At 41.5% G+C, this 23,343-nt stretch overlaps 1 protein-coding gene across 4 annotated transcripts in view; it reads left to right on the forward strand.

The window, feature by feature from the left end:
- Positions 1–23,343, forward strand: part of FAM13A (family with sequence similarity 13 member A) — a 270,449-nt gene that overhangs the window by 172,113 nt on the left and 74,993 nt on the right. For all 4 annotated transcript variants that reach the window (XM_089652312.1, XM_089652310.1, XM_089652311.1 and 1 more), the window contains one exon: positions 853–894. In XM_089652312.1, coding sequence (XP_089508438.1) covers positions 853–894 — 42 coding nt within the window. The remainder of the gene's footprint in view (positions 1–852; positions 895–23,343) is intronic.

The following is a 23,343-nucleotide window of genomic DNA, read 5'->3' on the forward strand; positions in this document are numbered from 1 at the left end:
GCTGGTTGGGCCAAAACAAATCCTATTCATAATATATGTGGTTTTGTTTGGTGTGTGTATTGTTTTTTTTTTGTTTTTTTTTTTGTTTTTTTTGCATAATGCATATTTGACTTGCAGATGTTCCCATGGGAGATCATTTGCTTTTACTGTGTTGCTGACAATTAAAAGGCATTCAAAAGCAGAAAAGTATGTCTGGACAGAGAGGGTCATGTGGTCAGTGACATATTTTGTTAATGCCTGGAGTGGCCAGCAATTTTCTTCTGCTTCAGTAATAACCTAAGGCTACAAGATTGGTATGGGTCATGTCAGATCTTGACAGCTTGTACATACACCAGCAGGTGGCATCCTGAGCTCAGGAAACCCTCCTGGCCCTAGATTTATCTCCGTACATTTAGTTTTTTTTTTTTTTGGTTTTCAGATTTCATAACACTGTTTTTTGTATATGGTAAAACGTGCAAGTCATGATGTATGGCAGTCTGACTAATGTAGATAATGATCTGTATTAAAGTGAACCTGCCTTTACTCACCAAATGAAGACATCCACAATAGAGACAGTGCTGCATGGTGATTTGCTTAAAAACAAAATATTTAGCCTCTAGATTTCTATTCCAGCCGCATTAGCTAGAATCATATATTTTTATTTTTTAATTTTTTTTAATGCTCACAGCTTATGTAGGTAGCGTGTCTGGCTTAGTTAGCTCAGACCATTTTAAGCAGAGTAGATACAGATCTGATGGCACCTGCTTTTGGTTAACATCAAAGTAAAGGAAACGCTTGTAATGTGTGTATCTGGTGTACCAGGTCTTCCATCTGTTATTGGATGTTAATGTTGTTGTTTTTATTTTCTTGCAGTTCTCAGGAAGATGAACGGCCTATGTCCCCCTTCTTCATGAGGTAGGCTATCATTCTTTTGGATCAGATCTGTACACAGAACACATCTAATGTATTTAGTGAACAGGTTAAAATGGAAACATGGTTTGCCCTTTGATGCAGATTTAGGGTTCCTACAACTTCGAGCATTGAATATAGGTGCCTAAACTGTAGTCACGGTATTTATCATCATGATAGTATAGTATTGCACAAGTGTACATTTCACTCTAGTGTTTATGTGAAATTCAGGTTGGCATTGGGTTGAAGGACAAGTTAGGGGGTTAAATTAACTGCCCAGCTTGAGGGGCAAGGGGTCAGTTATTTTCTCATAAATTAATGTTTTAAATATTGAGAAGTGTGTTACAAAATAGAACATAATAAAATAAAACTGGACCAATTTTGGTTTCTGAATACTATGGCTTCCTTTAGATCTGTGGTTGTGGTCAGCATAAATGCTTGGTTGAGCCTCGCTTCTTCCAACTGCCCCCTCTTAAACTGAAGGGGGTGTTTACATGCAAAGTTCATCCAACATGTAGAGTTCAGCGGGCGGCAAGCCTGCCGAACACTACACAGTCTAGCAAATGGTGCAGCACCGCAAAGATGGGGTAAAACTGACAGGGAGGAGGCATCATCACTTCCTCACCACCTGTGAGTAGCCTCTGGAGAGTGATCTGAACATGGATCTGGCTTCAGAGGCAAGGGAGATTAAGATGCAATATTCTAACAAAAGTGGATAAGTCTCTTCATTCTACTTTGCTGATTTACTCCTTTTTAGGAAAACATGAGAGCTGCAATGTCTATTGCACCACATCTAAGGAATGATAAACTGTGATATATTCATATTTTGTTCTTTGGTTTAGATATCCTTTTGAAGACTAAAAGGGAGCAGATGAGCAGTTCTTTGTTAGGGTTTACATACATTTAAATACAGTGTTTTCTTTGGGCAATTCAAGTTACTTTCTTCCAGGTTTCAATTGCAAAAACAATCAATCGGGTCAGTGCAACAATTTCTATCGAAGTTGCATAATTTCTTTGATTCCTGTTATCAGAACCTGGATGAAATCCCCTGTAAAACAATATGTGGTCGGCTAGCATTAGGGTACTTTAGGTTAAACACTTGTTTTAATTGTCCGGTTGAGTTTTTAGCACCTGTGTGTAAGAAACCAGTTGGTATATCAGTTTGAATGAGTGCGAATGTGACTCATCATGTGTGTCACACTGTGATTACTATATACATGATCTATTCTCTAGTGAATGTCTGATGTGAAACCGTAATACTCTTTATGATCACACATAAATACATTGTCACACGTGCCTGTGTTAAATAAACACTTGTGAAGATGTCATATATGATGGGTAACACTTTGTGTTGTGTTTAGGTACACATTTTGTTTCTAGTTCCATGCACACACTGTTGAGTTGTTCATTGTTAAAATCTCCTGCCCGTTTTACTATGCAAAATGTTAAAATAAGGGTGAAACATATCAAATACCATATAGACCGCGCATAAATGATACAAACAATACAAATAAATATCCAGAGTTCTAGTATTAAACAACAAACATCTATAAACTGGTTAAGGGTGCAATCCCAATATGTGAAATTAAAGTGCAATCGTGCTGGATTCTTGATTGTGAACTCCGTATTAAAGTGACAGGTGCTCCACTCTGCTTAGACTGGTGCCCCACATGGATGTACACTCACCGTCATCCCATGACCACCTATCTCTAGGATGGTCACTAGCAGTTTTTGTTGGGACTATCCCAAAATGCCACGTTTTGATGGTGACTGCTGTTTTTTCTTGTGTGTTCTAACTGCAGCTGTCTTCAGTTGTTCTTTGTTTGTGGGTCTTTCTGCCTTTTTAGTTTTGTCTTCAGCAAGTGAAATGCATGCTCAATGGGGTTATCAGGTGATTGACTCGACCATTGCAGAATATTCTACTTCTTTTCCTTCAAAAGCTCCTGGGTTGCTTTTGTGATATGTTTTTGATCATTGTCCATGTGTACTGTGAATCACCGTCCAATCAACTTTGCTGCATTTGGCTGAATCTGGGCTGACCGTATATCTCTAAACACTGCATAATTCATCTGGCTGCTTCTGTCACATCATCAATAAACACCAATGACTCAGTGCCACTGGAATGTGGCATGCCCAAAGCCATCACACTGCCTCCACCATGTTTTACAGATGATGTTGTGTGCTTTGGATCATGAGCTGTTCCAAACCTTCTCCACACTTTTTTCTTCCCATCATTCTGGTACTGATTAATTTTGGCTTCATCCATCCAAAGAATGCTTTTCCAGACCAGGTCTGGCTTTTTTAGATGTTTTTTGGCAAGTCTAATCAGGCTTATGAATGGTTTGCACCTTGTGGTGAACCCTCTGTATTTGCTCTCGTGAAGTCTTCTCTTGATTGTAGACTTTGACAATGATATGCCCACCTTCTGGAGGGTGTTCACTCGTCTGGATGTTGTGAATGGGTTTTCTTTACCATAGAGGATCCTGTGATCATCTACCACTGTTGTCTAATGTGGTCATCCATGCCTTTTTATGTTGCTGAGCTCACCAGTGCATTCTTCTTCTTTCCTCAGAATGCACCAAACTGATTTGGCCACTCCTAATGTTGCTGCTATCTCTTTGATGGATTTGTTTTGTTTTTGAAGCCTTACAATGGCCTGTTTCACTTGCATGGACAGCTCCTTTGAACGCATGATGTAGGTTCACAGCAATAGATTGCAAATGTCACACTTAGAATCAACTCCAGACCTTTTACCTGCTTACTTGATGAAGAAATAACAAAGGAGTAGCCCACACCTGGCCATGAAACAGCTTTTGATTCAATTGTCCAATTACTTTTGGTCCCCTGAAAAAGGGGGGATGACTACTCTTAAGAGCTCTAATTCCTAAACCCTTCCTCCAATTTGGTTGTACATGCCCTCAAATTAAACCTGAGAGTGCACTTTCAGCCCATATCCATTATATAACTATAGCTGGAATATGTTTTGGTAAATACCTGAAAAAAACTAAAATTGTGCCTGTGTCCAAATATATATGGACCTAACTGTAGACACACAGACACACACACACAGTATTAAGACGCCTGCCCTTACATGCACATGAACTTTAATGGCGTCCCAGTCTTAGTCTGTAGGGTTCAATAATGAGTTGACCCACCCTTTGCATCTATTACATCTTCAACTCCTCTGGGAAGACTGTCCACAAGGTTTAGGAGTGTGTCTATGGGAATTTTTCCAGAAACGCATTTGTGAGGTCAGGCACTGATGTCTGACGAGAAGCCTTGGCTTGCAGTCTCCGCTCTAACTCATCCCAAAGGTGTTCTTGGGTTGAGGTCAGGACTGTGTGCAGACTGTTCCCACAAAGTTGGTATCATGAAATTGTTCAAAATATCTTATTATGCTGGCGCCTTAAGAGTTCCCTTCATTGGAACTAAGGGGCCAAGCCCAACCCCTAAAAAGCAACCCACAACGTATTCCCCTGCCACCAAAATTTACACTTGGCAAAATAGAGTCAGGCAAGTTCCGTTCTTCTGGCAACCGCCAAACCCATGCGCGTCCATCAGATTGCCAGACAGAGAAGCGTGATTCGTCACGCCAGAGAACACGTGTCCACTGCAGCTGATGCTTTTTATTGCACTTGGTGATGTAAGGCTTGGATGCAGCTGCTCTGCCATAGAAACCCATTCCATGAAGTTCTCTATACACTGCTGTGCTAATCTGAAGGCCACACGACGTTTGGAGATCTTTAACTGTTGACTCTGCAGACAGTTGGCGACTTCTGCGCACTGTGCTCTTCAGCATGTGCTGACCCCGCTCTGTCCTTTTACGTGGCCGAGTTGCTGCTGTTCCCAGTTGCTTCCACTTTGTTATAATACCACTAATAGTTGTCCTTGGAATGTTTAGTAGAAAGGTAATATCACGGACAGACATGTTGCACAGGTGGCAACCTATCACAGTACCATGCTTGAATTCACTGAGTTCCTGAGAGTAACCCATTCTTTCACAAATGATTGGAACACCTGAATCCAATAATTTTGGAGGGGTGTCCCAATACTTTTGGCGTGTGTGTGCGCACGCTAGATCCACTCAATATAAAAGCAGTATTCACAAAGAAAAAGGAAAAAGAGCTCCAATAATAAATGGCATTTCAACGTTATTGCACTAACTACTGAAAAGCTATTCACAAGTTCAAAATCTTTGAAAGAAACTCAAATTGTGCATTTATTGAACACGCAGTACATTTCCCTTTTTTTTTTTTTTTTTTTTTTTTTTTTTTTAAATGCAATCTGGATTTTTTTTTTCTCTCAATTGTGTTTTGCTACTGCTGCTTTGTCCTTCAGTTGAATGTAAACGGAATTGTAGATTAAGGTCTGAGTAAATTTGCTGTGGGTGATCATGTTTATGGCACATTCAGCCACACCATCTAGATTTAGTAAAGAACAGAACTTGTTTACAGCAAATATCCTGTAGTAACCAACAACTGAAAATAAATATGGACCTTCTAAAGCCTAGGTTTTATGGCATTTGGTAGAAAAATAAAACTGATATTGTGATTTTGTGTGTGTGTAAAACAAACCTCCTCTAGCAACACACACCAAACTGAGCGTGTGCAAAGTGACTCCACACAATGTCTTATCAGAAGATAAGAGGGGGGGATCAGAGAAGTCAGGATCAAACAGCGTTTTTACACAATGCAGGGGATTAACACCTTAGATTCCACAGTGAGTGTAACAAGCATGCTTTACCAAGCATTGGGGTGCCTATATTTAAAAAGGAATCAAAATCTTTACCAAATAATTATAGATCTGTTAGTTTAACATCTATAGTTGGGAAGATACTAACGAGTTTTAATAAAAGACCACATAGATGAGTTCTTGCTGGAAAAAGATATTTTAAGCAACAGACAGCATGGATTCATGAAAGACAGAAGCTGTCAAATGTGATTTCTTTTTGAGGAGGTGAGCAAAACCTTGGACAGGGAGGGGTGGCTATGGATGTGGTATACTGTTCCCCACACACGGCTAATATGTAAGGTAAAGTCTACCAGTTTGGAAAAATCTGTATGTAAATGGATAGAAAACTGGCTAAAAGATCGTATTTAGAGAGTAGGGGTTAATGTTTCATACTCTGAATGGTCTAGGGTTGTCAGTGGTGTACCCCAAGATTCAGTGTTGGGATCCTTACATTTTAACATATGTATAAACAAATATAGGGTCTGGGATTTAAAATCCCATTTCAGTCTTTGCAGACGACACCAAGCTGTGCAGTGGAATAACGTCCTTACAGGATGTCTTCAATTTACAAGCCGACCTCACTACACTGTTTAATTGGGCAACTATGTGGCAAATGAGGTTTCATGTTGATAAATGTAAGGTTATGCACTTGGGGGGCTAAGAATATGCATGCATCATACATACTAGGGGGGGTACAACTGGGGGGTCAATGGAGAAGGATCTGGGAGTTCTGGTAGGCCACAAGCTTAATAATGGCATGCAATGCCAAGCTGCAGTTTGTGAGGCGAGCAAAATCCTCTCTTGTATTAAAAGAGGTATAGACTCCAGAGAGAGAGATATCATATTACCCCTGTACAAATCATTAGTAAGACCTCATCTGGAATATGCAGTTCAGTTTTGGGCAGCAATTCACAAAGAGAACATTGGGGAACTGGAGAAAGTACAGAGAAGGGCAACCAAACTGATACGAGGCATGGAGGAGCTCAGCTATGAGGAAAGATTAGAGGAACTGAATTTCTTCTCTTGAGAAGAGGAGATTAAGGGGGAATATGATCAACATGTATAAATACATCAGTGGTTCATATAGTGAACTCGGTGTAGAGTTATTCACCCTGAGGTCATCACAGAGGACAAGGAGGCATTCTTTACATCTGGAGGAAAAGAGATTTAATCTCCAAATACAGAAAGGTTTCTTCACAGTAAGAGCTGTGAAAATGTGGAATAGACTCCCTCAAGAGTTGTTTCTGGCCAGCTCAGTGGATTGCCTTAAAGGCCAGGATTCTTTCCTAGATGCACAGAATATAACTGGATATTAACATTTATAGGTAAAGTTGATCAAAGAAATATCAGATTGCCTCTCGGGGGATCAGGGAGGACTTTTTTCCCCTGCAGGAGCAAATTGCATCTTGCTTTTCTGGGTTTTTTTGCCTTCCTCTGGATCAATTGTTTAGCATAGGAATATCTATCTATCCTATCCTATCTTTTTTTTTTTTTTTTTTTTTTTTTTTTTTCTTTTATATTGTTGCACTAAATGGACTTTTTTTTTTTTTTTTTTTTTTTTTTTTGCCAGACTATGTCAATATTTAACTGTTTACTGCATATACAGACTGATTTTACTGTTGTGGGTTTCACTAACACTTTAAGGTCAATATACGTTTTTAGTCCTGTGATGACAGTATGGCTATTATAGTTTAATAGGTCAAACAGCATGCCACATCTATATATAATTCTTCACCTTGTGTGAATGTCCTCTCCTTGGGGATCCCCATCTTTGTGGTCAGCTGCCAAATACAGGCCAATTTGTAATGACTTTGTTCACACTTTACAAACCTGTGAAAATCCATGTGTAGCAACCCACTACCTCTTGGAGTATGGCTATTATGTCATTAAAGGGATGCTAATCGCAAGTCAGGTTTTTTTTTTTTTTTTTTTTTTTTTTTTTTTTTTTACAAATCAGGAGTGCTTTATTGAAGAAAAGAGTGCTACAGAGCAATATAAACCCATGTACAAAATACAATCCCATACATATAGACCAAATACATTAATATAATAAAGTCCAACTATACAGTTCAACAGAGCAGTAAGTAGACATGTAAAGAACAGTGTGTGTATAAAGTTACCACTCAAACAAAGGTTCCAGCGTTAAACCATGGGAAGGCACCGGAGGCTCATAGAGTGATAGTTGTCCAAAAGAAAGATAAAGGGAGGTAGTAGGAAGAATGAGAGTAGAACCAGGGAGGAGATCAAGGGGTAGACTAGGGGAGAAGAAAAAGTAAAGGGGGGGGGGGGGTTGCTAGAGAATGGAACACAATTCCAAAGTCCAAGGGGCCCACACTTCTTCATATGTCCAAGGGCAGCCTCTGTTCAGATATGTAAGTATGTACGTGAGCAGGGCCGTATCCACCATCTCCTCCCAGGAAGACACCATATAGGAGGAGGACCACCAAACAGAAGTCAGGTTTAAGTTTTCCTATGTCCCGCATATTTCTTTTCATGTACATTCGTTCTCTTGTTCAGTGTTTAATTTAATATGCATTCCACCATATATTGGTTTTCCTATTGCGGTTTCTTCACGTCTTCTTATTCAGCCCTTTCTGTTAATAGAGATTTCATTGAACTGTGTTGGTCTTAAGATAACAAACTCTGATGCTACAGATTTGCTCTAAATGGTCCTCAGCTTTCTCTTCCTATATAGTGAGAAGAAATGAAGTAGAAAAGCTGCTCTAGGCAATCTTTGTCTCCAGGGATGTATTTCAGCACACATACATTTTTTTCTTATCAGTTTCTTTTGGCTATATGAAGCCGGATGAAAGCAAGTGGCACGTCAGTTTTTTAAATCTCACTTGCAAAAGTATGTCCTGTAGAGATGGCAATGCTTATCTAGTGTGAATGATTCTGCAACATGGTGGAAAAATCTGATTGTGACCAAATGGCAATAATCCCTGTGTTAGTGGAAAAAGGGAGCAGTAATCCTTGTGACGAACGTAGCGTCAGACCCCTGGCCTTCTCACCAAACTTGTGACCGAAGGACTAGCCAATCTAAAACCTCGATGTCACGTGCGTAACAATGCCATGCCCAGCTGCACCCTGCACAACGATTTTCCAGCTAATTGGACCACAATCTATGTACCAGCAGCCTGGGAGCGATTGTTACTGGGTCAGGTTAATTACACAATTAACCCTTCATACTGCCACCACCTCCTTTTTGTACAGAGAAAGAGGAAACTCGGCGATATCCGCTATAACACTATAATGGTTCAGATAATCGTCTGTATAACACGGCCACCGCAGGCCGGTTATACAGAGGGTTAAACAAACACAGGAATTTTTGAGGCAGGAATTCATAAATTGCAATAAAGAGCTATAGAAACAGTTCAGCACTTTCAGAAGGAAAGATATATTACTAAAAGGTCAAAAGGGTGCAATAAAAATATTTACAGAAAAAAGATGTAACCAATATATATATAAATATACAGAGAACAACAGCACAGCAAAGAGGTAACAGAAAGGAGGTTAAAGGGTTAAAGTACTTGCCAATCAGCCTTGGGTTTGCAGATCAAGTTTCAGAGCGAAAGGGTACGGGTGTCCCCAGGTGGTTCTGATGTTAAAAAGGGAGAATTCTTCAACTTCACTCTTAGGCCTAACAGCTCATTTTGTTGTTCCCCAGCAGGGGGTGTCTCTGAAGTCAAGGACCAATACCCCGTTTTAGGGCGTGAAGGTCTGGGCGTAGACCTAAACTAGAACCAAAATCTCTTCTAGTTCATATTTTGGCTCATAACTTTCCATCTGCACAAGTAACACTCCAACCGCGGGTAGATTATTATGCAGACATGTCTGGGGATTGATTAGATATGAAATATTAAATTATACACTGAATGGTTCACGTCATCTACTTTTCTTCTTTCCTATGTACTCCAGCCAAGGAGAGTGACCTATCAAATTGTTCGTCTCCTCTTGGCCAATCTGACGATATGCCTGCTTTTTATGCAAGTCCCTCATATTCCAAGATATGAAACATAGGGGAAAAATGGATTTTAAAAGTGCTATCTGGGCTGGGCTTAACTAGAATCTCTTTTGAACTCCTGGGAAGGCTTGCATTAGCTTTTACGAGGTGCTATATCGCACAGCTCTCAGACAACCAGGCACCTTTGCTCAAAAATGTTTTATAGCTCTGGCGTTCCCTGCTGTGCCCTGCCCGGCCTGTGACCCTTCCAGCACACAAATGTCCCTGTGGATTAACAGAGAGGAAAGTGGGAGAATGAGGGACAACATGGGGATTTCTTAACAAAATGGAGGACTGCGTCAGTCTCTGGGTGTACACTTGCGACAATCCTTTTTGGAAGTTATTGGAAAATATGTTTATGGAGGGTGCACTGGAAAGGTAGTTGTCTGTCATTCACGTATTGAGACAACCACCTGTTTATACCCACTATAAATAGGCAAACACATAGGGGGAACACAAGCAACCTCGTCCTGTCACCAACTAAGTGGCCCAGAGTACTGCTTGAGTCAAGATCAGACCATTTAGAGCTGTCGTAAATGGTAATGAGTACTTTGGACAACAGTAGCACTGATTTTTGTTCACAGAAATTCCATCTCTCAGTGGCAAAAATAATTGAGTACTGACGTGATACTTTTTTTATTTGCACTAACATACAATTTTGAGGACAAGCTTTCGGGGTATGTCCCCTTCTTCAAGGTCCAGACAGTACTGTTTCACAAAGTTTTAGCCGAATGTTAAAAGGTGTTGAAAGAAAAAAGAGAATTAAAAAACAAATAAAAGCCAGGAAGAAACGCAAACAAATGTATACAGCAATGGTTATAAAACTAGGATTAGACTAGAGATAAGATACAGCAAAAGCAAAGACTGGGGGGGGGGGGGGCAACACTCAGTCGTAAAACTGTTGGATAATGAGTGCGGAATCCCATGTCCAAATTAAGGCAGTTATCTCTTGTATCAAATAGAATTATCATTCTTAGTTCAAAAGTTTTCCTTTCCTGAATAGTTTTGAAATTTCCTTTTAAGAACTAAAATATGGAGGTCTTCCATAGTGTGGTCTGGTTGTGCGAAATGGTGTCCCACAGGTGTGTAGAAGTCATCTTCTTCATGTTCCTTGATGGTATGTCTGTGAAAATTCATCCTTGTTTGCAACCTCTGTCCTGTTTCGCCAACATAAGATCCTTTGCTACATTTTCTGCACTGGATAAGGTACACAACATTACTAGAGGTGCAGCTGTATGATCCAGAGATGTTGAAGATCCCTTTTGAGTGTCTGACACTTTTTGATGGATTGATTTGGTTGCACAGTTTGCAGCGTTTTTTATTGCAGGGTTTGCTTTCATTATTTGTGACCTCATAATCAGAAGGAAGTTTCCTACTGATTAGTTTCTGAGGTTGGGGGGTTGTCTGAAAGCTAGTATTGGGGGTTGCTGGAATATTTTTCAAAGTTCCATCCTCTGTTATGATGGGTTATTATTATTATTATAAAGTATTTATAAAGCGCCAATAGTTCGCTCAGCGCTGTACATTACAAAGGGGACAGAACATGTGACCGAACAATAACAATACAATGCAAAACATGAGGGGATTGAGGGCCCTGCTCTTTGAGCTTACAATCTAGGAGGGAGGGGATGGTGGCACAGGAGGAGATAGCTGTGGGGGATGGAGTGGTAGGAAGACTGGAGGAGGTCGGCAAGTTAGCAGGGGGTGGGGTAGGCTTCCCTGAAGAGATGGGTTTTCAGGGTGCGCCTAAAGGAGAGGAGAGTAGGTGATAATGTGATGGGTTGGGGCAGGGAGTTCCAGAGGATGGGTGACACCCTGGAGAAGTCCTGGAGGCGGGCATGGGAGAAGGAGACCAGGGAACTAGAGAGAAGGAGGTCTTGTGAGGAGTGGAGTGTGCGTGCTGGGTGGTACTTGGATATTAGGTCAGTGATGTAGTTCGGGGCAGTATGGTGGACGGCTTTGTACGTCAGTGTTAGGATTTTGAATTTGATCCGTTGCGCAGTCGGAAGCCAGTGGAGGGATTGGCAGAGGGGGATGGCGGAGATGGAACGGTTGGAAAGGTGAATGAGTCTGGCAGCCGTATTCAGGATCGACTGAAGCGGGGATAGCCAGCGGCGAGGCAGGCCAGTGAGGAGGGAGTTGCAGTAGTCGAGTCCTGATATGATGAGGGAGTGGATGAGCTGTTTAGTGGTTTCTGGGGTTAGGAACGTGCGTATTTTGGCAATGTTGTGGAGGTGGAGTCTGCACGAGTTTGTTAAAGATTGGACTTGGGGCTGGAAGGATAGGTTGGAGTCCAGAATGACACCAAGTACTCTGGCCTGCAGGGCGGGTTTGATGGTGGCGTTGTTGGATGTGACGGAGAAATCAATGGGGGGTGGTGTCCGGGCTGGGGGGAAGACAAGAAACTCTGTTTTGAAGAGGTTCAGTTTAAGGAAGTGGAGCGACATCCAGTGTGATATGTCGCTGAGTAGGTGTGTGATTGGGACGGAGACTGAGGTGGGGGGTTGAGAGATAGATTTGTGTGTCGTCGGCATAGAGGTGGTAGTTGAAGCCATGAGAGTGTATGAGTTGGCCAAGGGAGGAGGTGTAGATGGACAAGAGAACAAAAAAAACCCAAAAAACAACAGGGTAGCGGATTCTGTGCAACCCACCCAACAAGAGCATTTCCATGGGTTGTAAAACTTTGATTATTTCTCATCTCTCAGTGGATAATCTTGGTGCAATGGTGCCTGTTCTTCTAGCTGATTGATACTAGAACAGGAAATGCTCTTGTTGGGTGGGTTGCACAGAATCTGCTACCCTGTTGTTGTGTTTTTTTTTGTTTTTTTTTTAGGTCAAACAGATGTTGCCCCACCTTCCTTTCTGTCAATGGCCAACCTTGTAATTGTTTTATTACAGTTCTGATTTGACACTGTTGGAAAAGAATGGAGGCAAAAATAGTGGGTGGAAAGTAGACCTCACAGGATTAAAATGTTTCTACACAGTTTTTCTTAATAATGTACACTTTGGACTTTCATATTTTTATAGTATTTCAGTCTAATACTTAAACTAATACCATTATCAAAATAAATTATGTATAACAGATTTATATAGAGTATTGGTTAAAAATGTATGTGAAATATGAGGAGAAAAGCCTTAAGCTGGCCATATCAAGGATCGAAATTGGGCTGGTTCAACAGTGATTGGCCCAATTTCGATCTATGTATGGGCAGGCTCATTGTACACAAGTCGAACTGTTGATTTGTATGGTTGACAGAGGGGAAATTTTCCATCAGTCTGGTTGTACACAAGTCTTTGAAAAGGACTCAAATCCCACCCACTTAGACTTTGACAAAGATTACTGCTGTGTGGCCAGCCTTAAAGTGGACCTAGACTCAAATGTATCCTTCAGACTACATGACACAAGCCAGTTTTATGGATGATACTGTATAGCTCTTAAAGCAAGCATCATGTAGCTTGCATAGACCCAAGCTTTTATGTATTGCTTGTGTCTATGGAGCAGTTCTTCTATTCATTTACCAGTGCTGGCAATTAACGTTTGAACGCCTGGTGGAGCTGTGGAAGGTGCAAAGTTGCATTGTGTTTAGGGTTAGTTCACCTTTTATAATAATGTACTATGCAGTCAAGGGACCCCAGTAGTTTAAAAAACACTATGCAGCTTACAGAATTGGATCTTACTTTAATTGCAGGGCATTTAGGCAAGCACTGCTTCCCCACAGTCTGGCTGAAAACCCACCATTGTGACTAATCCACCTCATTCTGCCTAGGACCTGGGATGCCCCATATGGAGCCAGACCATTCTAGTTTGTCCAGGTAGACAACTTACTAGGACCCAGACTGTCCAGGTGCCCTTCCAGATAGTCTTGATCTTCTGTTCCAATGACTAGTTTACCACCCTGCTGTTCAATTGCTGGCTTTTTGAAACCCAGATCCTGAGGGACAGGGGCTTATTGGATTTGGTCATCCCTATACTGATGGGTGCTAGCAAACTGACATCTTACAAAATCTACCATTGCACTTGGAAAGCATGTTTTTCTTGGTTCGAGGCAAAGAAATTCTATACCAGGAGGTTCTTTTTGGGACAAATCATGTCGTGTTTTTTTTTTTTCTCCATTCTGGTCTGGATAAGTATTTTTGGCCTTGAGTACCATCAAGGGTCAAGTTTTAGCCTTGGCAATTCTCTTTCAAAATCCTTTTGTTGCAGTTCTTTTAATGGACATGGGTCCCACCTCTCTTGTGAAAGGGGGTTATACTAGGCTGACTTACAGCTTTGTTGGACCGTGTCTAATCTCCTGAAGGCTGTCAACTCCATCCTGAGTTCCTAATGAACTCAAAGAAAGGGTTTAACCCAGGGCTTAAAATTGAGCTACTAGCCAGGCCTTAAGAGTTACTCGCCACCAGTTGCCCCACCCAACCCCTTCCCTGCTACACCCCTAATTCTGCCTCTAAACACTCCCTCATAAATTCATGAAATGACACTGTGAAATGTTACCCACATTACATCAGGGCCCCCAGAGTCCCCCCACCTTACATCAGGGCCTCCAATGTCCCTCTAAACACGCCATCATACTTAGACCATGCACCGCATACAACCATAACCCCACATAATCTTTCACTCACAAAACCAGAACTCTACCAAGCATATCCTACCTACTATCCAACCCAGCAGTACCTCAAGTGCCCCATACTCTTCCACCCATAATAACCACATAATCCTGAACCTGACCAAACCACCCATACATGTAGGTTTACATACAGACACATGTACATACACACACACACCTGTGTACACACACACACACACACACACCTGTACACACACACACACACACACACACACACACACGTACATACACACGCACAGAGACACATGTACACACACACATACAGACACATGTACATACACAGAAATACACACACATGTACATACAGACACACACACACACACAGATATCTGTACGTACACACACATGTACACACAGACCTATAAAAACTTGCAGTACTTCGTTACGTTCACTCACAGAGCCGGGTACTGCACTCTAGGGGGAGGCAGAGAGCACAGCACACACTCCTTCCTTTGCTTAACTATTGAGCAGTCTGACGGCTCCCAATGCGAGTAACAGATCTGGCCCTGAGTTCAGAACCTGCTCAGCAATTCGGCCCTGGGGACACACTCGCCCACACCATAATTTCCACTCGCCAATGCGAGCAGGAGAGTGGAAATTTCAAGGCCTGGTTTAACCCATTTACTGCAACCACCGTAAGGCTTATGGCAAGGGCAGCATGAGGTTTTACATGCGTCTGGTGGCACCATCTGCCTGGAGTGTGTACATTCCACAAGCCAACTGTTTTATCTTTCTAATGAAAGTGGGCCTGTATGGCTGGTGTCATAAGGTGAAGGGGAGAGAGACCAGTGAACATTCGCTCATCTCCAGCTAGCATGAACCTGGAAGCGATTTGTAAAACATCACTTCTGGTTCCTGGTGACAGTTTCCCTGGCCCTTTCAACCAGGGAAGAAGCTAATGGAGTGTGATAGACGCCCTACTAGCTTCAGTGGAAGGCAAGTGTTACATCAGTGGTTTAAAGGACCCCTGATGTGTCATTAAAGAATATCTGTCTTTAAAAAAAAATCTGACTTTTTTTGTCCCCTTTTTTTCTGATTAAGTTTCCGTGAAAGTAAAAAAAGTCAAATAAATTTTTGTATATTCAAAGCAGGACTCCTGAGCACAATCTTTTTCCTTTTTGAATGTAGTCCTCATTAGTTACAAAAGTTATAAATCCACGTTGTGTTCAATAATGGTCTTTGCAAACCCAGATATACTGTATGGCTGTGCTGAGAGCAGAACTATGGGTTGGACCCTGCAAATCCTCCGACTACAGGCTTCCTGCAAAAATCTACAGAGGAGGTGGGCACAAGACAAGTCACCCATTTAGACAGTAGTTTTAGTCTAAATGCAATCTTTAAAATCAGTTTAGGCTTAACCAGCCCTGTCTTCTTAGAGTATATTTTACCTTGGTCCCAAAGTGAAGTTCAGGAAGAATATTTTACCTTGGTCCCAAAGTGAAGTTCAGGAAGAAACCTAACTTGCTGTAACCTGTATTTTACCTTTAAATTTTTAAGAATTGGGGTATAGCAATGATATAGTTTGAGAAAACAATAGGCACTTCTTATTGGCAGCTTTCAGAAAAGTCCATTTAGTATTAAGTGTGTTCTGTTTTCATGTACCAAGTACAGTGAATACAGAGCTTCATTCATCAACACAAACTAATGTAAACAAAACAAAAGAATGTGTCCATTATATGCTGTGAATGGGTCATTAGAGCCAAAGTGTGATTTATTAACTGTTTTGTGGTTCTCATGTCAGTCTGATAGCCTTGAACTGTAAGGCAAATCCCCTCTTTTGTTGTGACAAAATTAAATCTGTAATATGATTAGCCAAACTACAACTGTTCTTTGTTTTATACAAGCAAAATTCCATTCCAGTCTGAAAAAAAAAAGAAAGCTGCCTAAACCCATTAAAGTAATAAACAAGAAGCCTGCACTAGTCAAAATAGAACTCTCTCAACACGCCATTAAAACCCGTATTGACCCTACATCATAAATGGTTTTAAAGCAGAACTCCAGTCAAAAATGTTTTTTCACCATGCAGTGGAGCTGTGCCCCCACTGCATGGATCAGCTGCTTGTTTTTTCTAGGTGTGAACACAAAGCTTATACTCTCCTGACCTGCCAATCCTCCAGAAAACCACACTTCCCCATGGTCCAGCGGTGGACTGTTTCTGTCTGTGGAGTGTGCTTTGAGCGTGCTGACGTCAAGAACAGTCCATTTACAAGACCGCTGGACCATGGGGGGCAGGAGCTGAAGGGACTGGTCTTGTGCTGGGAGGATCGATGGGTCAGGTGAGTATATCTCAGCTGTTTTCTCCCCTAGAGCATAACTAGCAGTTAACCCGTGCATATTGTGTAACAGGTTTCTCCAGCAACTCACCAATACAGTGAGAAACCGGCAACATTTATTGCTTTTTGTGAATCTTGATTGTATTTTATTCGTTTTATAGAATTGGTGTTTTAACTTTTCCATTTACTGTTCTTTTTCTTTTTTTTTTTTTTATATCTTTTATTAAGTTTTTCATTACAAAAAACACAACAATATACCATTTTTATCCAAGGTGCTAACGTTTCATCTAAATTTCCCATCCCAACCCCCATTACAGCATACCCCAGTCCATATAACTCTTTCCATCTCTTTCCAACAATCAAGTTCATGTCTATAGCTTTTTCTCCTTATTCTTCCCTTCCTACTATTCCTTTTTTTTTTTTTTTCTATTCTTTCTTTCTTTCTTTCCCTTTTCCTATTTCTGCTAGGGTCTTACAAAATGTTCTCTTTTGATTCTCCTACCACAGATCAGATCACTGAGCCTCCCACTACTTCCATATATTTTCCGGATGCCTTGAAGTCAGACCATCTTCCCCATTCCTTTCTGAATTTTTCCATTTTACCTTTGTCTATATGATATACTGTAACTCCTCCATCTTGTTTATATATTCAACCCTATCTAACCAGTCCCTCGTTGTTTGAGGCTCCTGTACCTGCCAGAATTTGAGAATAAGCCCTTTAGCCGCGCTGATTAGATGGTATAATACACTATTTTTATACTGCTTCACCAGTACTTCTGACCTATAAAATAAACACACCCACGGATCCTTCTGTATAGTTGTCCCCAGTATCTCTTGTATCAATTGGATTATATCTTGCCAAAACTCCTGTATTTTTGGACAGCCCACCATATATGTGCCATTGTTCCCTTAGCTCCACATCCCCTTCAACAAAGCGGTGAGACTTCTACTCGTTGTCTATGTGCAACACTCGGTGTCAAATACCATCTCGTTAAACATTTGAAATTCATTTCAACCGTGTTCATGTTAATCACCCCAACTTCAAAACAAAATGTCTTAATTGGTAATATCTCAATTCATCTAATGCCACAAATATCATTTTTTTTTTTCTTTTTACTCTTTAAATCTTGAAAAGTGCACAACTCCCCCTTAACCACTATATCCCCCAACCACGCATCTACATCTTTAAACTATTTCCCCAAAATATTATCCTTCCCCGTTGGGAAAAACTCAGTACCCACCAGGGGAATCAACTTTGAATTATACTTCCAGTCCATTTGTTTGTGCATTCCATCCCATACTCTTAACACCTCCTGTGTCAGTGTACTACTAGTCTCCTTCAGAATACGGAACTTTCCTGGTATCCAAATAATCCTCTCTAATTCTGTGTTACTTAAAGTGCCTTCTATTTTAACCCAACTCTTCACTTGTGAATTATATGTGCAGTCTACAATTCATGACAGTATCACCACAGTATAGTAGGTCTTAATTTTGGGAAAATTTAGTCCTCCTTTTTCTTTCTTATTACACAGAAATTGATACCTAAATTCTCGGTTTCTTATTAGCCGATATATGTTTAAGTATTCATTTTTTTATTATCACAAAGAAGGATCTTGGGATATGGAATTTATATACGATTTTTGGGACTATCACCATTTTAATCAAATTTATACGCCCAATCCGAGAGACCTTTCCCCTTGAGAGTCTTCTCAACTCCTTTATTTCATTTATTAATGGAATATAGTTTACTCAGTATATATTTTTTTATAGATGGGGTCAACTTTACTCCTAGGTAACCTAATTCTTTCTCCCTCCATGAGAATGGGAAGTCTTTGAAAAGTCTTCGTCTTTCTTTGAAACATTAATATTCAAGGTCTCTGCTTTTATGGGGTTTATTTTCAAATATGAAAGCTCTGTTCTCTTAGTAATCCCATTAGGTTAGGTAATGTTAACCCAGGGTTCACTATATACAACAGCATACCATCGGCATATGCAGCTACCTTATGCTCTACCTCACCTAACTTGATATCCTCTAATATCTACACTTTTTTTTTTCTTATAGTCACCAGCAAAGGTTCTAGGGATATAACAAATAACTAGGATAAGGGGCATCTGTCTTGTACCATTGTACATCTTAACCCCAAGAGAAACCCATTTACCTTAACCGCCACTGTCGGGCCATTGTAGAGCTTTTTTATCCAACTCATCTGTCTAGTACCTATTCCCAAGACCTCTAGGGTGTTTATTATGAACCCCCAATTTAGCCAATCAAAAGCTTTTTCAGCGTCGATCGACAATATAGTTGTTGGTAATTTTTTTCTCTTTGCCTTCTGTAAAAGAAGCAATGTTCTTAAACCATTATCCCTCCCTTCCCTTCCTGGGACAAAGCCCACTTGATCTAAATGTATCCATTCAGGCATCAACTCTTTTAAGCTCGCAGCAAGCACCTTTTGCGAACAGTTTTGTATCTGTATTTAGAAGTGATCTAGGTCTATAGCTAGCACATTGTGAGCTATCCTATCCATTCAGGCATCAACTCTTTTAACCTCGTAGCAAGCACCTTTGTGAACAGTTTTGTATCTGTATTTAGAAGTGATATAAGTCTATAGCTATCACATTGTGAGCTATCCTTTCCTTCTTTTAGAATGATCGTTATATATGCTTGCACCGATTGTGCTGTTATTCACATTCCCTCTCCTAAGGCATTCATATATGTGCAAAGTTTAGAGACCAATAGGTCTTCAAATTTCTTATAATACCCCACTGTAAATCTGTTGGGTCCTGGGCTCTTCCTTCCTTCTGTGTTCTTCGGGGCCTTATTTGTTTCCTCATGGGAAATTGCTTGTTCTAAAGATACTAATTTTTCTTTTGATATTTTTGGCAGGTCTGCTGTCTTTAGGTATTCCAGCTGTTTCCCCCTCTGTTCTTCCCCTTTTTTCATCCTTAATTTTTTCAACATAGTTTTTTTAATTTATTTTCCTTAATTCTTTTCATCACATATTTTCCTGACTTACTCCCCCACTGATATCTTTCCTTTGAAACCCTATTGAAAATCCTCCTTGATTCCTGTTCCACTAGGTCTTTGAACTCTTCTCTTTTAAGCATGATCTTCAAATAAACCTCTGTGTCCTATCTCTTTTTATGTGCCTTTTCTAATCTATACAATTCCTCCGTCACCTCCTTTATTTTTTCTCTCACGATCTTTCTTTTTTTTGTTCCTGTGGCTATCAAATTCCCCTCACATACTCCTTATGTGTTTCCCAAGTGGTGGCCACAGAGACTTCCTCAGTTTCATTTAACCTCCTCTCTATTTCAGGGTCCTGTTTAAGCGTCTCATTTAGTCTCCACATTGCCTTTTTGTTCCTTTCTCCTCCTACCTTTTAATCTCGCCGTGACAGGGGCATGATCTGAGATAGACATAACTTCTATATTAGATTTAACCAATGAGTCCAATTGTCTATGCTCGATCATTCTATAATCCAACCGTGAGTACGATCTGTGCGCCAGAGAGAAGAGGGTATAGTCTTTCTCTGGGATGTTTCACCCTCCATATATCCAGCTGACTTTGATGTAACCTCTCTTTCAACTTTTAGTTTTTTAGCACCTCCTCTCTGCGCATTTGATGACGTATCCATCCATGGATCAAGAGAAAAATTAAAGTCTCCTGTCAATCCCAAAATCCCTCTTAAATTCCACAATTTTCCCCAACACTCCATACAGAAATGCTTCTGGATTTTGATTCGGGCAGTAAATATTAACCAAGGTATATCTTTGTCCCCGTATTTTCCCTCTTAAGCATAGAAAACTATCCTCTGGGTCCACCAATCTCTCCTCCAAGTCAAAACCCACGTTTTTTTGAGAACCCGATCGCTACTCCTTTAGCCCTCTTTATTGGTGAATCTGCATAGTACAATGTAGCTCGAGTGTAGTTTAATGTTGGTGTCATATGATAAATGTGTCTCTTGTAAGAATACAACATCTGTGGAGAATTGGTGAACTTCCCTAAGTATTTTATGTCTTTTTTTAGTAGGAGAGTTCAAACCTTTCACATATGTCGTAAAAATGATCTTGCTCATAGCTATCTAGTATTTTTGTTCTTTTTCTTGCTCAAAGGGAAAACGATATAGACTACCCATCTCATGGACCTTCTTCCCACCCCACCACTCCCACATCCCCTCTATCCCACCACTTCTCTCTCTGTTTTCTTGGTCCTCCAGTTTAAATGACAGCTTCCTCTGTTCCCTTCCCATCTCCTCCAAGTGCTTTTTCCAGATTACATATCTGCTGAGCCTATGTCTCCCTTTTCTCCTCTACTTCTTCCACCCTTGTTAACATTTGTCCAAAATCCTTATGAATCGCTGCCATTTCATTTTCCATGGAAAGTTCCTGTTTTGCAAACATTTTCGCCATCTCTATTTTTGTGGGGATTTGTGATCTTACTTCCTGTTGTTCTGAGACATTTCGATCATTTACACTGTCATTGTTTATAAATTCATTAATCTGATTCTCTTGCCATACTCTTGACAATCTAGACCAGTGGTGGGCAACCTTTTTTTTCAACTGAGCCAAATCTCGCCAAAACCACGATTGAAATTTATTTTGAGAGCCACATTTTTAAAACTGAAAATACATAGGATGGTACACTGTTTTTAGTTTCAATAAGTTTTTATAGTAATTCATCCCCCATATAGTAATTCATCCCCCATATAGTAATACATCCCCCATATAGTAATACATCCCCCATATAGTAATACATCCCCCATATAGTAATTCATCCCCCATATTAATTCATCCCTCATATAGTAGTAGTAAGTAAGTAGCAAGTAGTAAGCCAAGTCCCCCCTGTGTCAATTCACTTACCTTTGCTCCGCGTGTTCCCGTGCCGTTCCGGTCTTCAGGGCGGACTGTGAGAGGAGCCTAGCTCCTCTCACGTTCGTCACGCCGCCCCGCCTACACACATCCTGAAAGCCAATCACTGGCTATCAGGATGTGAGTGGCAGCGAGACTGGCCAATCATTGCATTTGAGCGCGCTGCCCTGGCTGTTTTTTTTTTTTTGGATCACGCTGCAGAGTCCCTGCCGCCCGAGAGGAGGGAGGGGAGCGGGAGCCCGGCACACAAGAGCCGCATTAAAGCGCATAAAGAGCCGCATGTGGCTCGCGAGCCGCGGCTTGCTGACCACTGATCTAGACTGCTCCCCATCATACTTTGTACTTCTTTTCTGTTGTTTCTCCGGACACTATCTCTGGACTTTTTCCCTGCAATGGCAAGTATTTCTTTATTGTGCTAGTATTTGTGTTGGATTGCGGGGTTTTTCCACCCCCACCTTTTAGTGGATCTGTTCTTCATATTGGCTACACTTAGCCACAGGTTTTCCACTCAGTGTTCAAAATGCAATAATCTCACACCTACAGAGGACCCGTCCTCTTTGTTCTTCTACAATGACTTTTTACAGTCCCAAATAGCATTTATCTCACAAACGCTATTAGCAGCACTACTTGGCCCCCGAGATACCATGGCTCCTTGATCTTCTTACCGCCCAGTCCCACTGCTCAGGTATACAATTACTTACAACAGAAGAAAATGGCGACTTAAATCTCCTGCCGTTGCCCACGGCAACTTACCATCACCCTCCGAGCCTGGGGTTCTGGATCCATCTGTCTCTATGCGCTCTTCTATCCCATTCGGGATCTCATGCTCCAGTTTGTTGAATCGCCTGAGCGGGGTCTGGGCGGGGGCTCAAGATGTCCTGAAGTCCTGTGTCCTCGGTTTTCTCCTGGTGTCTGGGTCTCCTGCAGAGTGTCCCTCTTCTCCGGATGTTGGAGTGTGCAGCCAGCTTAGCACATTCCCACAATGGCCACCACTTCTGGGGGCCTTCCTTGCCCGGGCGCCTCCTCTATCCACTCCTTTCAGTGCCTCCTGTGCTCCAGGGAACTCCACTCCCCTGTCGGCCGGCGCCGGTCCCTCCGGGAGCTCTGCAGCCTCAGCCCCAGACCGCTGCCACTCGGTCCCTCCACCAGAGATCACGGCCACCATGTGCCCGACGCCACGGGGACACTGCACAGCACTGACCGGGATCACCAGCAGCAGTATCGGGTAGGATTACAGGGTGGGGTCAGATCAGTCTCCTCATGGCAGGCGTCGGGAGCTCCTGCACCTTTAGCAGTGTCCCAGTGCCATGTTCAGGCCACTCCCCCTCCTACTCTTTCTATTAAGTTGGCCATACATGGATGCATACTTGGATAAAAATTCAGCTGGTCCCTGCTGAACTGGCCATGTATGGGCCAGCTGGTTGTACACAGGACAGTCTATCAAATGACTTGTGTACAACCCGTCTGTCAGGTTTTTCATGGACGATCAGTACCGCCAAATATAGCCAGTGGCACTAATCCTTGTATTCTGAAACCAAGGAAGGCTCAGCACCTGCAGAACACAATGGCACAGCGTACTAAGCAGCAGCTACGAATGGGACAACAGACACCACAGCCGACCATACAAGACTAGACGACACCAGTCTTGAAGTAAACCAGGAGATAGACTAGTTTATTTGAACACAGATACAAGATCTATACACTCAGGGGACAATCCCCCCTCCCTGCATAATGACACAGGGCGGGGAAATCTACATTTGGTAACAAGAGACACACAGGTATTCAAACTTCACACCAAAAGACAGTCCCATCAGGAGGGAGGGCTGCTGGAGACCGCCCTCCCCCACTACGCTAATACACATAAAATTAAACAACAACAACCCCCACCCCACCTATCTTCTAAACATGTCTACACAGTCTGAGACAAAGCCCACACAATATTAGGACAGATTAC

The sequence above is a fragment of the Staurois parvus genome, unplaced genomic scaffold (genome assembly GCF_062004578.1).
Source record: "Staurois parvus isolate SC_StPar_1 unplaced genomic scaffold, SC_StPar_1.0 ptg000679l, whole genome shotgun sequence".
NCBI lineage: Eukaryota > Metazoa > Chordata > Amphibia > Anura > Ranidae > Staurois > Staurois parvus.